The sequence below is a fragment of the Lithobates pipiens genome, unplaced genomic scaffold (genome assembly GCF_037356315.1).
Source record: "Lithobates pipiens isolate NorthernLeopardFrog02 unplaced genomic scaffold, aLitPip1_a1.2 Scaffold_23, whole genome shotgun sequence".
In the NCBI taxonomy this organism is placed as follows: Eukaryota; Metazoa; Chordata; class Amphibia; order Anura; family Ranidae; genus Lithobates; species Lithobates pipiens.
In genome coordinates this window covers 65,828,851-65,845,864 of record NW_027507785.1, presented here as the reverse complement: position 1 = coordinate 65,845,864, position 17,014 = coordinate 65,828,851, and the positions used below count along the sequence as shown (strand labels likewise).

Sequence of the window (17,014 nt, the reverse complement as noted above, 5' to 3'; positions counted from 1 at the left end):
TGACACTTCACAGATTTTTATATATTTTTTTAAATGTCAGTAAATTTACTGGCAGTTGACCACCCCGATATTCATGTATAATGTGCGATTGTCTCAATTATAGGTGTAAATATGTATTGATCTCAGGAAACATCCTTGCAAATGCTGGGAGCCTCCAATATTCAATTCTTACCCTAACCACTTCAGCCCCCTGGAAGTTTTGGCTGCTGAATGACCGGGCCGTTTTTTGGCGATTCGGCACTGCGTCGCTTTAACTGACAATTGCGCGGTCATGCGACGTTACACCCAAACAATGACGTTCTTTTTTTCCCCCACAAATAGAGCTTTCTTTTGGTGGTATTTGATCGCCTCTGCGTTTTTTTTTTTTTGTGCTACAAACAAAAAAAAAAGTGACAATTTTGAAAAAAACACAATGGGGGTTATTTACTAAAGGCAAATCTACTTTGCACTACAACTGCAAACTACAAGTGCAAAGTGCACTTGAAATTGCATTGAAAGTGCACTTGGAAGTAAAGTCGCTGTAGATCCGAGGGGGACATGCAAGGAAAATAAAAAAAAACAGCCTTTTAGCTTGCACATGATTGGATGATAAAATCAGCAGAGCTTCCCCTCATTTCAGATCTACCCCTTAGATTTAGAACGACTGCACTTCCAAGTACACTTGCAGTGCAAAGTGGATTTGCCTTTCGTAAATAACCCTCACTATTTTGTACTTTTTTCTATAATAAATATCTCTAACTAATTTTTTTCTCAGTTTGGGCCGATATGTATTCTTCTACGTATTTTTGGTAAAAAAAATCGCAATAAGCGTATATTGATTGGTTTGCGCAAAAGTTATAGCGTCTACAAAATTGGGGTTCGATTTATAGCATTTTTATTATTTTTTTTTTTTTTTTACTAGTAATGGTGGTGATCTGTGATTTGTATCGGGACTACGACATTTTAGCGGACACAGCAGACAATTTTTGATACATTTTTGGGACCATTGCCATTTATACAGTGATCAGTGCTATAAAAATGCACTGATTACTGTAAAAATGTCACTGGCAGGGAAGGGGTTAACACTAGGGGGCGATCAAAGGGTTAAGTGTGTTCCCTGTGTGTGTTTCTAACTGTAGGGGGAGGGGACTGACCTGGAGGAAATGACAGATCGTGGTTCCTAGCTATTAGGAACTCACGATCTGTCACTCCTCACAGAACAGGGATTTACACACACACACAAACACACACACACACACACACACACACCCCCCCCCCCCTACCCCTGTTCTGCCTCTCGTGCTCGCGATCTCCGTCAGTCATGAACATCGGCTTGCAGTCTTCACTTTAATTCATCCCAAAGGTGTTCTATCGGGTTGAGGTCAGGACTTTGTGAAGGCCAGTCAAGTTCCTCCACCCCAAACTCGCTCATCCATGTGTTTATGGACCTTGCTTTGTGCCCTGGTCCAAATAATTTGGGGGGATTATGGTGTGTGGGTTGTATTTTAGGGGTTGGGCTTGGCCCCTTAGTTCCAGTGAAGGGAACTTTTAAGGCATTGGCGTGCCATGACATTTTGGACAACTTCATGCTCCCAAATTTGTGGGAACAGTTTGGGGATGGCCCCTTCCTGTTCCAACATGGCTGCGCACCAGTGCACAAAGCAAGGTCCATAAAGACATGGATGAGCGAGTTTGGAGTGAAGGAACTTTACTGGCCTGCACAGAGTCCTGACCTCAACCCGATAGAACACCTTTGGGATGAATTAAAGTGGAGACTACGAGCCAGGCCTTCTCGTTCAACATCAGCGCCTGACCCCACAAATGCGCTTTAAGAAGAATGGTCAAACGTTCACATAGACACGCAAATGAGGTGAAACAAATGTCAATGTAAAAAAGATCGAGAGACAAATAATTCCACACTAGTACACTAATCTAAAAAACTCCTAAATATTAAGGCCTCATGCACACGAGACGCAGATGAAACCTCTGTTAAAAAAAAGCTGAAACGCGCGTTTAGAAACGCGCGTTTTGCCGCGTTTGCATGTCGCGTTTAGACGCGTTTAGACGCGTTTGCGTTTAGACGCGTTTATAAAGATAACATCATGTAGACCCTCCCCAAGCTCTCAAAGCATTTTTTTTAACTATTTCTGCTATTTTGATCAGAGTGAGCAGCAGCAGCATAGAGAGCAGTTGTACACTTGCATTTGCCGTGTCACTTGCCACGGCACCTGCCACAAGTTGTGGATTGTCCACTTGCCACGTCACTTGCCACATCACCTGCCACGTCACTTGCCACGAGATGTGGATTGTCCACTTGCCATGTCACTTGCCACGTCAGCTGCCACGTCACTTGCCACGTCAGCTGCCACGTCACTTGCCACAAGATGTGGATTGTCCACTTGTCACATCACCTGCCACATCACTTGCCACATCACCTGCCACAAGTTGTGGATTGTCCACTTGCCACGTCACTTGCCACATCACCTGCCACGTCACTTGCCACAAGATGTGGATTGTCCACTTTCCATGTCACCTGCCATGCCATCTGCCACAAGTTGTGGATTGTCCACTTACCACGTCACCAGCCACATCACCTGCCACAAGTTGTGGATTGTCCACTTGCCACACCACTTTCCACGTCACCTGCCACGTCACCTGCCACAAGATGTGGATTGTCCACTTGCCACGTCACCAGCCACATCACCTGCCACAAGTTGTGGATTGTCCACTTGCCACGTCCCTTGCCACGTCCCCTGCCACGTCACCTGCCACAAGTGGATTGTCCACTTGCCACATCACTTGCCACATCACCTGCCACATCACCTGCCACAAGTTGTGGATTGTCCACTTGCCACGTCACCTGACACAAGTTGTGGATTGTCCACTCGCCACGTCACTTGCCACATCACCTGCCACAAGTGGATTGTCCACTTGCCACGTCACTTGCTACGTCCCCTGCCACAAGTGGATTGTCCACTTGCCACGTCACTTGCCACGTCACCTGCCACAAGTTATGGATTGTCCACTTGCCACGTCACATGCCAGTCACCTGCCACAAGTTGTTGATTTTCCACTTGCCACGTCACCTGCCAAGTCACTTGCCGCGTCACCTGCCAGGTCACTTGCCACGTCACCTGCCACAAGTTGTCTATTGTCCACTTTCCACGTCACTTGCCACTTCACCTGCCACGTCACTTGCCACAAGTTGTGGATTGTCCACTTGCCACATCACTTGCCACCTGCCATGTCACTTGCCACAAGTTGTGGATTGTCCACTTGCCACGTCACTTGCCACAAGTTGTGCATTGTCCACTTGCAATTGCAATTGTTTAAAATATTTTTCTAATGGTTTTTCATCATTTGCAATCATTTTTGAGATTTTTAATGTAAAAAAAAAGGTCACCTTTAAAAACGCATATAAACGCAAACGCGGCTAAACGCGGTAGCGGCGTTTTGCCGCGTTTTACCGCGTTTTGCCGCGTTTTGCGTCTGAAACGCAGAAATTTTTGTTTCTGAACGCATTTTTTTGCTTCTGGAAAAACGAGATTAAACGCAACTGCATATAAACGGAAAAAAACGAGACTGTGTGCATGGACACATAGGATAACATTGAATGAGTTCAGGTGCAGTTGAAAAAACTGTCCAACTGCATCTGAACGCGCGTTTAACTGCGTCTCGTGTGCATGAGGCCTTACATTGTGAAATGATCAACATAAACCACCCATACATAATGAAAAATGTCCATATTGCATATCCAAAAAATATATATGCTCCAACATATGCAAATCAATATGGAAATACAGTCCAACTCAAAGTGATGGAAACAATGTGAAACAAAATCTTGTTGATCCACCAAAATCCTTCACCAAAGTGATGTGTGCCAATTCCACTCCCTTAACCACTTCCCACCCGGCCAATGCATATGTAGGAACGTCCATCAGAAGGAGCGGGATTGCGCGCGCGCGTGACCGCGCAGCGGCGCGATCCAGATGTGCTCGTGTCACCCGGACACGGCACATCTCAGATCGGCAGGAGGGCTCTGTGATTGGCCCTCCTGATCACATGATGTCCAATCACGGCCGTCATGTGATGTAAACAAACAGCCGGTTGCTAGGCAATCGGCTCTCCTCTCCTCACACGGAAGTCATCGCTGAGGAGAGGAGAGCAGAATGCTGCAGCCGGCTGATGATCAGTGAGTATGAGCTGTTTTTTACAGCTTTTTACTCACTGATCACCAGTCTAGTGTAAACACACACACAACACAGTGTAAACACAATGTCCCCACACATGTCCCCAAAACATACATGTCCCCAAATAATAAAAACACATGTCCCTAATAATAAAACCATATCCCCCACATATGTCCCACTAAAATCACATGTCCCAATGATTATCTGCACACATATGTACATGATCATTTGTGTACATATGTCCGTGATCACACAAACCAATTATTATACACTTAACGGATTTTTTTTTTTACCAAAAACATGTAGCAGAATACATTTTGGCTTAAATTTATGACAAAATTTGATTTTATTGGATTTCTTTTAAAATCGAAAAAAGAAAATATTGTTTTTTTTCCAAACTTCCGCTTTTTTTGTGCTTATATCGCAAAAAATAAAAAACGGAGTCATGAATAAATAACACCAAAATAAAGCTCTATTTGTGCGAACAAAATGATAACAATTTAATTTGGGTACAGTGTAGCATGACTGCGCAATTGTCACTGAAAGCGCTAGAGCGATGAAAGCTGAAAATTGGGCTGGGAAGGAAGGGGGCGAAAGTGCCCTGTATTGTAGTGGTTAAGAATAAAGCTCACCAGATGCTGTTGCCATTCCCTCTCGTGTCTGGCAAATATCACCTTATTAGATGTTTTTACTTTTACACACCAATCTCCATCCAGATTATTAAAGACACTCTCCACATGTGGGGATAGAAATTGTGTAAAAACACCTTAAGGGAATCGGTTTATTAAAAGTAATGCACTTACATTATAAAAGATTCAAAATCGCTTGGTTAAAATTACAAACAAGCCAGGTGACTCAGTGTTGCGATCTTCTCATAGCTTCCTTCATACACATGGAGTCACCATCTCAGCATTGCCGTGTAGCCACGTCCCGGCGCGTTTCGTCACTTCAGACTTCGTCACAGGGTGTGGCGACAAGGCACAGCAACGAAGCTTACGTATCCTCCTCCTCATAACTTTAACTCATATTGAGCAAATTTGGCGGACTTTTAAGTGAATGGACATGGACCCCCGCCATATTGTCCACCTGTCCAATTATCCCGCCTTCTGCCAGTTAAAATTGTAATTATAAATGATAAAATATTCACAGACGGCTAGATGGTTAACAACAGCATGCACATTACTGTGTCTCACCATACTCCCCCAATATAACACACTACTCATGTGGGAATTAAAATGGACTGACCTAATCGTCCAACTGTTCCATTAACCCCACATTGACTAAGAGAATTTGAAATGACCATTAACCGGTTCCCGACCAGCGCGCGCCGATGTACGTCGGCAGAATGGCACGGGCAGGCAAATGGGCGTACCTGTATGTCCCTTTAAATTTGCCGCGCTCACGTGCTGGTCGGGACCCCCGTTAGTCCGGTCGCGGGTCCCGCGGACTCGATGGCCGCGGGCATACCCGCGATCGTCTCACAGGGCGGCTGAATGAGGAAATGCAGTTGTAAACAGCATCTCCCCGTATTGCCTAGCAACTAGTGACGCTGATCTCTGCTCCATGTGATTGGAGCAGAGATCAGTGTTCACTGAATTAAAGCCCAGCCCCCAACAGTTAGTAACACACCCCTAGGAACACTTAACCCCTACACTGCCACCCACTGGTTAACCCCTTCACTGCCAGTGTCATTTACACAGGAATCAGTGCATTTATATAGCAGTGATTGCTGTATACATGTCAATGGTCCCAAAAATGTCCGATATGTCCGCCATAATGTCGCAGTTACAATTAAAATCGCTGATCGCCGCCATTACTAGTAAAAAGATTTTTTTTTTATAAAAATGCCATAAAACTATCCCCTATTTTGTAAACACTATAACTTTTGCGCAATCCAATCAATAATCGCTTATTGCATTTTTGTTTACCAAAAATATGTAGAAGAATACGTATCGGCCTAAACTGAGCGAAAAAAATGTTTTTTTATATATTTTTGAGGGATATTTATTATAACAAAAAGTAAAAAATAATGCGTTTTTTCAAAATTGTCGCTCTATTTTTAATAAAAACTGCAGAGGTGATCAAATACCACCAAAAGAAAGCTCTATTTGTGGGAAAAAAAGAACGTCAGTTTTGTTTGGGTGCCACGTCGCACCACCGCACAATTGTCAGTTAAAGCGACGCAGTGCCGAATCACAAAAAGTGGTCTGGTCTTGGACCAGCAAAATGGTCCAGGGCTGAAGTGGTTAAATGCTGCAGAAGGAGACAAATAGTCTTAACAATAATAAAATCAATATTAAATTAGACTGCCAGTACAGCACCGATACCATCAATTTCTTGGATCTGACTATCTATAGGAAAGAATATTTTTTTTAGCCACAAAATGTATTTTAAAACTACAGATAGAAATAAGGAGAGAATGTATTTTATTTATCATCTAATAAAGTTAAAGCATCACATCTCTTGAAAGATAATTAGAAATTTAAAGATATATTTGGAATTTTTAAGGTGCTAAATTAGAACAAAATCATTTATAAAAAGTAGAAATTTATTAAAGCAATAAAAACAAACATACAAGAGGTAGATATTGATATTACAGTACTAATACATGTGCTGACTGATTTCATCTCTGCATGTTTCGCCTTGGTAATTGGCTTCTTCAGGAGATTTAATTGATATCAGGCACAGTGAGCGCTAGAAATAAACAGAATTTTTTGAAAAATAGGACAATCAACAATCACAGAAACATCAGAGATATGTAACACAAAATTACAAATTAGAAAAACATTCATCGATTGGAAAAATGCACAACGCCAAAGCTATAATTGGTCATAATAATTACCTGTATGTACAAAAGCTATTTGCATATGAATTGAGGCTCCATACAGAGTATAGCCACTGACTGGTAAAGGTCCAGAAACTTAGGGGTGGAGTGATGAAGACAATTAGACATGGGGCAACAAACAATCCCCAATCAAATTTAAACCCAGAGGGGTTAAATATAATATAACTTTTACCCTATACCAGGAATCCTTAGCTACGTTCCCAAGCTTGAAAGTTGATTCCACAAAGGAATGGATAAAGATGTAAAAGATGATGAAAGAGATTTTTGTTGCTTTAATAAATTTCTACTTTTTATAAAGGATTTTGTTCTAATTTAGCACCTTAAAAATCCCAAATTATATCTTTAAATTTCTACAGATAGAAATAGTTACCTATCAATTAGTGGCCATCATCTTATGTGGTTGCGCAACATTCCACAAGGTCAGCTAATGCGCAATAGAAGGAACTGCACTTTTGACAGCGATGCTGTGTACACACGGTCAGACTTCCCGGCAGAAAAAGTCAGACGGAATTTTTAATCAGATATTCCGATCGTGTGTATGCCTGATCAGACTTTTTTTTTTTTCGAAACGGACCTAGAAATAGAACATGTTTTAAATCTTTCCGACGGAATCAATTCCTATCGGGAAAGCCGTTCGTCTGTATGGTGTTCCGACGGACCCAAAGCATGGGTACCGTATATACTCGAGTATAGGCCGACCCGAATATAAGCCGAGGCCCCCAATTTACCCCCAAAAAAACTGGCAAACTTATTGACTCGTGTATAAGCCGAGGGTGAGACATGCCTGTCCATCCCTGTGTGTGTGTCCGTCCATCCCTGTGTGTCCGTCCATCCCTGTGTGTCCGTCCATCCCTGTGTGTCCGTCCATCCCTGTGTGTCCGTCCATCCATCCCTGTGTGTGTGTGTGTCCATCCATCCATCCATCCCTGTGTGTGTGTGTCTCCATCCATCCATCCATCCCTGTGTGTGTGTGTCTCCATCCATCCATCCATCCATCCATCCCTGTGTGTGTGTCTCCATCCATCCATCCATCCATCCCTGTGTGTGTCTCCAACCGTGTGTGTGTGTGTGTGTGTGTGTGTGTGTGTGTGTGTGTGTGTGTGTGTCCAGCCTACCTTTGTCCCGAGCCTCCGTCCCGTGCCTTGCCTCCTTGCCTCCGTCCCGTGCCGTGCCTTGCCTCCTTGCATCCGTCCCGTGTCGTGCCTTGCCTTGCCCCCGTCCCGTCCCGTCCCGTGCCGTGCCGTCCCGTGCCCTCTTCGTCGGCGGCCATTGTAAAGTTCAAAAGCTGCGCCGCCGCCTTCGCCTGTGATAGGCGGAACACTGAATTTCCCAGCAGCCTGTGTTCCGCCTATCACAGACGTCGTATCATCCTCGTCCGTAGTACGAGGATGATACGACGTCCGTGATAGGCGGAACACAGGCTGCTGGGAAATTCAGTGTTCCGCCTATCACAGGCGAAGGCGGAGCCGGAGGCGCGGCTTTTGAATCAGAATGGCCGCTGTCTGTCTGCTCGACACGCTGATCGAGCGGGCAGACAGCGATGACTCGAGTATAAGCCGAGGGGGGCACTTTCAGCCTCAAAAAAGAGGCTGAAAATCTCGGCTTATACTCGAGTATATACGGTAGTTATTGGCTACTGGCTATTGAACTTCCTTTTTCTAGTCCTGTCGTATGTGTTGTACGTCACCGCTTTCTAGACGATTGGACTTTGGTGTGATCGTGTGTACGCAAGACAGTTTCAGTCGAACTCCGTCGGAAAAACCGGCAGAGTTTATTCTGGCGGAAAGACCAGTCATGTGTATGCGGGATGAGTTTCTAGAACAATCATATACCATAAAAAGGACATTTATACAGAAGGGATATTCAAAGGTACAGATAGATCTATTGCGCATTAGCTGACCTTGTGGAATGCTGCGCAACAACATAAGATGATGGCCATTTCTATCTGTAGAAATGTAAAGATATAATTTGGGATTTTTAAGGTGCTAAAAATCTCGTTGGCCATCCCGAAGGACCAATGCTTGGAGAATAGGATCCATCATGATAAAGATGATAATAAGCAGTGGTGCTTCACCTCAGATTTGAATTGCCAGTATAAGACCCCTTCCACACTGCCAGCGATTTTCAGGCGCTACAGTGATAAAAATAGCTCCTGAATAAAAGTGGCTACTTTCACTCCAGTGTGAAAGCCCAAGGGCTTTCACACTGGAGTGGTGCACTGGCAGGGTGTCGCAAAAAGTCCTACCAGCAGCTTCTTTGGAGCGGTGAAGGAACGTTGAACTCACCGCTCCTCCACCGCTGCTCCCCATGAAATCAATGGGGCAGCGCTGTGATACGGCGTTTTTCAGGTGGATTTAACCCCTTTTCACTCGCTAGCGGGGGGGATTAAAACTGCCCTGCTAGCGGCCGAATAGCGCTGCTAAAACAAGAGACTTTACCGCCGACGCCCTAGGCAGCACAGTGCGAAAGCCGTCTAAGGAAATGGAGAGCATATTCTCCAGACATTGGCATATTCTCAGGATGGATAAGGTATTAATATCTGTAATCCCCCCCGAAAAAGCTCCTTTATTTATAGGAGGGCTCCCAATTTTGGTGACAATGTAGTTCAAAAAATTCTACATCAGCCTTTCTCAACCTTTTCAACACAGAGGAACCCTTGAAATAGTTCTCCGGTCTCCGGGAACCCCTGCTAAAAATTTGAAATCTACAACTCATGATACATTAGTGTGATGGTCAGTGGGAAGAATGGTCCTTACACTTGTGGTCATTGGGAATAATTGCCTCCTTACAGATGGCTAAAAAGATCAATGGTGGGAGTGGGAACTTATCTGAGAGGCAGAAATGGCCCAATGCTGAAGGAACCCCTAGCAACCTCTGGAGGAACCCTAGGGGTTCCACGGAACCCAAGTTGAGAATCAGTTTTCTAGATCCTCCGTCCAAACTATCTGTCAGGGTCGAAAAGGGTTTTGTAGCCTGTGGGAAATGTAGAGCATGTCAGTTTGCAAAAAACAATGTAAAGAAACGATCCACAGTTTATTTAAACCCTACAGGTAGAGTATGAAATCACTGACCTCATAACATGTGACACTACTCATGTCATATATGCATTAGTCTGCCCATGCGGACTGATGTATATTGGACATACTTAAAGAACTCTGATAATAAGAGTAGGTGAACACATAACCAATATATTAAAAGGATATAAATATCATAGTGTCTCAGAACACAACAGGCGTTATCATGCAAAAGACCCCTCTTCATGTTTATTGAATATTAAGTTGGCAGCACGGGGTTTTTTTTTCCATTAGCGCAGTGCCCACACATAAATTCCCATAGACCCTCCTAAACCTTGTGGACAGCCTTCTTAGAAGAGTTGAAGCTGTTTATAGATGCAAAGGGCGGGCCAACTCAATATTGAACCCTACAGGCTTAAGCCTTGTACACACGATCAGATTTTCAGATGACCGTTCATCCGTTTTTTGTTGCATGCTAGTCTTATGTCAAAAAGTGAAGTGGTTACTCACCATACGAAAATTCTCATACAACAGAATTTCAAAACTTCAGAAGTGACGTAACGAATTTCAAAACTTTAGAAGTGACGTAACGAATTTCAAAACTTCAGAAGTGACGTAACGTGTTGAATAGTTTTGTATGTGTTGTTTAGTTTCTGAACAAGTGTAGTCTTGCTCTTACGATTTTTTTCGGCCGAAAACCGTACTGATTAAACGGAAATCAGAAGTTGAGGTTCACGTATGACAAAAATTTTATAGTCTGCACATCCAGCTTTTGTCGGATGAAAAAACGGAATCGGCTGTCGAAAGCACCATTAAATTGGCAGATATCGTTCATCGGACAAAAATTTACTTCTGATTTTTGTATCGTGTGTACGAGCCTTAATGCCCTGTACACACGATCGGTCTTTCCGACAGGAAATGTGTGATCGGAGCGTGTTGTCGGAAATTCCGACCGTGTGTAGGCTCCATCTGACTTTTTCCATCGGAATTTCCAACACATAAAGTTTGAGATCTGGATATAAAATTTTCCCACAACAAAATCCAATCGTGTGTAGACAATTCCGACGCACAAAGTGCCATGTATGCTCAGAATAAATTACGAGAGGAAAGCTATTGGCTACTGGCTACTGAGCTTCCTCTTTATAGTCCTGTCGTATGTGTTGTACATCACCTTGTTCTTGACGATCGGAATTTCCGACAACTTTGTGCGACTGTGTGTATGCAAGACAAACTTGAGCCAACATCCGTTGGAAAAAATCCAGCGGATTTTGATGTCGGAATATCCGATCGTGTGTACAGGGTAAAAGACTGGGGTGGCATTAAAGTTCATGTGTGTGTATAGTCAGGCATCCCAATACTTTTGGTAATATAGTGTATGTTTTTATGACAGGGAATGCAGCCTGCTGGCTTTTATTTTTAGTTTATCTTCTGTGGGTTTGAACCCTGCCTTCTGATAGGGAGGTCTAAAAAAAAAAGCAGAAGCAGTGTGAAAAACCTGCTGAACCTGGCTGTGATATAATGCGAAAAGCTCAGATTATAGCAAGCTAGGTGGCTTGCTCCCTTTAGTAATTGCAGTGTGTTTTCCTGGAGTTGCTGGGTTATCTTTGTCCTCATTACACAGATGGTTGCTGTATCAATCGTCCTCCCCGCAGCGAGCAAGAATGATGGACCTGTCAGTCTGAAGACACCACACAATCGTCAATAGCTCGAGCAGCCAGCCCTCACTATGGTAACCCAGGTGAATGCTCTTTTATGTTCATGTTTGATATGGGAACAATGGCACTCCGCTCTGCAGTCATTACTGAGCCTTAAGGCACCCCTCCAGCTACAAGCCCAGCATGCCCTGCCAGCTACCACGCTACATTGTTGTACAGATTGCTATGTGAGTAAATCACAGGGGGTCCCTGTTGCTGTCTTGGAATGATTTTTGCTGGGTTCACACCTGAGCGTACCTTTCATTTTTTTGGTGCGTTTTGGGGTTTTTCTGCTCTTCGTGCATTTCACTTAAATGGGTTGCCCTACTCTTCGCAAATGCCCCAAAACCTCAAAAAGCCGTTTTTAGCGCATTTGCCAAGCAACAAAGCACACAGAAAATGCATGTTTGCCGGAAACGCCAAGTGTGAATGGAGCCTTAAAGTGAACCAGTGCTTTGCCCATAGGAGTCTTTTATCATATACCTGGTAGAGGTAGAACTGATGACCCCCCTGTCCTGTTTTCCCCCAGAAAGTAATGACAGTGTTAGACTGGAGTGGCCTGGGTGCCTGTAGAAAGTTATGGCCAGCAGAAGAGTTGGATCTTGCAGTGAGGCAGAAGCTGAAGAGCAGCAAACCCTTGTCAGATGTCCTCACAGAACGTACGAGAGTAAGCAACAGGAACGTGGTTAGGCGAGCAGGGTACAGCAACAGCCGGGCACTGAAGGAACAGGTTCAGGAGACAAAGAGCAAAAACAGGAGCCAGGTCAAGGTCAGTTTCAAATGAGAAGGAACAAGGCAGAACAGTAAACAGGATGCAGAATCAAGTAACAAGCCTTGGGTCAGGAACTGGCAGGGCCGTCTTTAATGTTGATTGGACGCTGGGCAAACATTTTTTGCTCCCCCTCACGCAATTTCACTCTTACATTATATAGGACCCCCTCCTCCATACTACTCCCATCATTACACAGGACCCCCTCCATAGTACCCCCATCATTTCACAGGACCCCCACCTCCATACTACCCCCATCATTACACAGTACCCCCTCCTCCATACTACCCCCATCATTACACAGGACCCCCACCTCCATACTACCCCCATCATTACACAGTACCCCCTCCTCCATACTACCCCCATCATTACACAGGACCCCCCTCCCCCATAAAACCCCCATTATTACACAAGACCCCCCACCCATACTACCCCCATCATTACACGGGACCCCCCTCCATCATTACATAGGGCCCTTCCCCAATAATACCCTTGACATTACCCAAGATCCGCTCCCCATACTACCCCCATGATTACACAGGACCCCCCTCCCCCATAAAACCGCCATTATTACACAAGACCCCCATCATTACACAGGACCCCCCACCCATACTACCCCCATCATTACACAGGACCCCTCACCCATACTACCCCCATCATTACACAGGACCCCCCCTCCATCATTACATAGGGCCCTTCCCCAATAATACCCCCAACATTACCCAGGATCCCCTCCCCATACTCCCCCCATGATTACACAGGATCCCCTTCCCCGTACTGCCCCCATCATTACACAGGACCCAACTCCATCATTACATAGGATCCTTCCCCAATAATACCCCCAAAGTTACACAGGATCCCCTCCCCAGACTACCCCCATGATTACATAGGACCCCCTCCCCTCCCTCCACAGACCCCTGCACCCCCCCCTAACGGTCGCACCTTAATAGTGTCCAGAGGATATCAGGCGAACATCAGGCATACCCCGCCAAACCCTCGGGTGAAGTTCCTCAGTGGGCGATGGTCTGCTTCTTGTCAGACATGGTGAGAAAGAGAGGTCGGTGTGACTGTATCTGGGGCTGTCAAGCCCTCTCCCCGAACAAGGTTTACCTTACCGAGCTAGCCAATCACCACACAGACAGGCTGCAGACATAACACCCAACCAATTACCAGCACCCACAACATTCAAGTCCGCCAAATACACTTATCAACTATTTGCGGACAGCACAGGCTCAAGGGGCAGCTCAGCTGCTTTGGGCCCCACAACAATGTCTGGGCCCAGGAAAGCTTCCCCTTTTGCCCCATGTTAAAGATGGCCCTGGGTGCAGGAGGATGTGAGATCAGGCAATGTTACATTCCATCAGAGTTTACTTCCTCTTTAAGTCCTTGTATGTAATAGGCTAATTGGCTCCTGTCTCAAAAAATATCCTAGTATGATGTTCTACAGAGTGTACCCAAGATGTCTGACTCACCATTTTCATCCAATAGCAGGTAGAAAAGTGCTATAAATATATATTATTATTATACAGGATTTATATAGCGCCAACAGTTTGCACAGCGCTTTATGACATGAGGACAGACAGTACAGTTACAATACAATTCAATACAGGAGAAATCGGAGGGCTCTGCTCGTTAGAGCTTACAATCTGAGAAGGAATATATATATATTAATTCATGTAAAAATACAGTGCATCCGGAAAGTATTCACAGTGCTTCACTTTTTCCACATTTTTTTATGTTACAGCCTTAATCCAATATTAATTAAATTCATTATTTTCCTCAAAATTCTACAAACAATACCCCATAATGACAAAGTGAATGAAGTTTGTTTGAAATCTTTGCAAATTTATTAAAAATAAAAAATCCCAAGTACATAAGTATCCACAGCCTTTGCCATGACACTCAAAACTGAGCTCAGGTGCCTCCTGCTTCCACTGATCATCCTTCAGATGTTTCTACAACTTGATTGGAGTCAACCTGTGGTAAATTCAGTTGATTGGACATGATTTGGAAAGGCGCACCCCTGTCTATATAAGGTCCCACAGTTAACAGTGCGTGTCAGAGCACAAACCAAGCCATGAAGTCCAAGGAATTATTTGCAGACCTCCGAGATAGGATTTGGGGAAGAGTACAGAAAAAGTCCCAATAAGCGCAGTGGCCTCCATCATCTGTTGATGGAAGATGTTCGGAACCACCAGGACTCTTCCTAGAGTGGGCCACCTAGCCAAACCGAGTGATTGGGGAAGAAGGGACTTAGTCGGGGAGGTGACCAAGAACCCCATGGTCCCTCTGACAGAGCTCCAGCGTTTCTCTGTGGAGAGAGAAGAACCTTCCAGAACAACCATCTCTACAGCACTCCACCAATCAGGCCTGTATTGTAGAGTGGCCAGATGGAAGCCACAGTAAAAGGCAAATGACAGCCTGTCTAGAGTTTACCAAAAGGCACTTGAAGGACTCTCAGACCATGAGAAACAAAATTCTCTGGTCTGAGGAAACAAAAATTTTACTCTTTGGCCTAAATGGCAAGTGCCATGCCTGGAGGAAACCAGGCACCGGTCATTACCTGGCCGATAACATCCCTACAGTGAAGCGTGGTGGTGGCAGCATCATGCTGTGAGGATGTTTTTCAGCGGCAGGAACTGGGAGACTAGTCAGGATCGAGGGAAATATGAATGCAGCAATGTACAGAGACATCCTTGATGAAAACCTGCTCCAGAGCGTTCTGGATCTCAGACTGGGGTGAAGGTTCATCTTCCAACAGGACAACGATCCTAGGCACACAGCCAAGATAACTAATGAGTGGCTACGGGGACAACTCTGTGAATGTCCTTGAGTGGCCCAGCCAGAGCCCAGACTTGAACCCGATTGAACATCTCTGGAGAGATCTGACAATGGCTGTGCACCGACGCTCCCCAACCAACCAGATGGAGATTAAGAGGTCCTGCAAAGAAGAATGGGAGAAACTGCCCAAAAATTGGTGTGCCGAACTTGTAGTATCATACTCAAAAATACATGAGGCTGTAATTGGTGCCAAAGATGCTTCAACAAAGTATTGAGCAGAGACTGTGAATACTTACTGTATGTACATGTGATTTTTTTTTCATCTTTTATTTTTATTAAATTTGCTAAGATTTCAAAAAACTTCTTTCACATTGTCATTACGGGGTATTGTTTGTAGAATTGTGAGGAAAATAACTAATTTAATTCATTTTAGAATAAGGCTGTAACCAGGGCCGGCGCTACCACTAGGCGAAGTAGGCAGCCGCCTAGGGCGCACTACTACCTAGGGCGCAACCACGGCCTCTGTCCAGTGTGAGCTCAGCTCTCCTCTCCTGTGTGCCGCCGGCGCCACCAATCCCCCATGTTTCCCCTTGAGCGCCCCGCTGTGCTCACATGTGTTTCCGCCGGCGCCACCAATCCCCCATGTTTCCCCTTGAGCTCCCCGCTGTGCTCACATGTGTTTATCTCACAGCGCCGCTCAGGGACTCCTTTGCTCCATCCTGTCCCTGTGGAGCGGCGCTGTGTGTCTCTATGAGTGCAGCGGAGGGGCGGGGCGGGGCTTTCGGCGGAGATGGGAGCATTGAGAGGTCTGTCAGCTGACCTCCCGCCCGGCGGGGACATCATGGAGTGGATGGATGGCGCTGGCCTGGAGGGACATCGTGGAGCGGGTGGACGGCGCTGGCCTGGCCCTGGCGGGACATCGTGGAGGCGGAGCGGGAGGACGGCGCTGGCATGGACTCCTGAACACTTCTGCACACCCAGTGCTGAGGAGAGGCTCGGATTATGGTCGCTGAAGCATCAAAGAGCAGAGGTAAGGAGGAGGGTGGTTCTTCCCTGATCTACATTGAGCTGTATGGAGGGAGTTTGTGTGTAATGCAGGAACTAGGAGTCAGGTAGGTCAGCGTACGGGTCAGCGTACGGGTCAGCGTACGGGTCAGCGTGATGGTCAGCGTGATGGTCAGCGTAAGTGTCAGCGTGATGGTCAGCGTACGTGTCAGCGTGATGGTCAGCGTACGTGTCAGCGTGATGGTCAGCGTACGTGTCAGCGTACGTGTCAGCGTGATGGTCAGCGTGATGGTCAGCGTGATGGTCAGCGTACGTGTCAGCGTGATGGTCAGCGTACGTGTCAGCGTGATGGTCAGCGTACGTGTCAGCGTACGTGTCAGCGTGATGGTCAGCGTGATGGTCAGTGTGATGGTCAGCGTGATGGTCAGCGTGATGGTCAGTGTGATGGTCAGCGTATGTGTCAGCGTATGTGTCAGCGTATGTGTCAGCGTATGTGTCAGCGTATGTGTCAGCGTGATGGTCAGCGTACGTGTCAGCGTGATGGTCAGCGTACGTGTCAGCGTGATGGTCAGCGTACGTGTCAGCGTACGTGTCAGCGTGATGGTCAGCGTGATGGTCAGCGTGATGGTCAGCGTGATGGTCAGCGTGATGGTCAGTGTGATGGTCAGCGTATGTGTCAGCGTATGTGTCAGCGTATGTGTCAGCGTGATGGTCAGCGTAAGTGTCAATGTGATGGT

The 17,014-nt window shown here is 45.7% G+C and overlaps 1 protein-coding gene across 2 annotated transcripts in view; it reads left to right on the top strand.

The window, feature by feature from the left end:
• Window positions 1-17,014, top strand: part of TTLL3 (tubulin tyrosine ligase like 3) — a 62,658-nt gene that overhangs the window by 13,834 nt on the left and 31,810 nt on the right. For both annotated transcript variants that reach the window (XM_077451786.1, XM_077451785.1), the window contains exon 2: window positions 11,650-11,766. In XM_077451786.1, coding sequence (XP_077307912.1) covers window positions 11,755-11,766 — 12 coding nt within the window. In that variant the 5' untranslated portion in view covers window positions 11,650-11,754. The remainder of the gene's footprint in view (window positions 1-11,649; window positions 11,767-17,014) is intronic.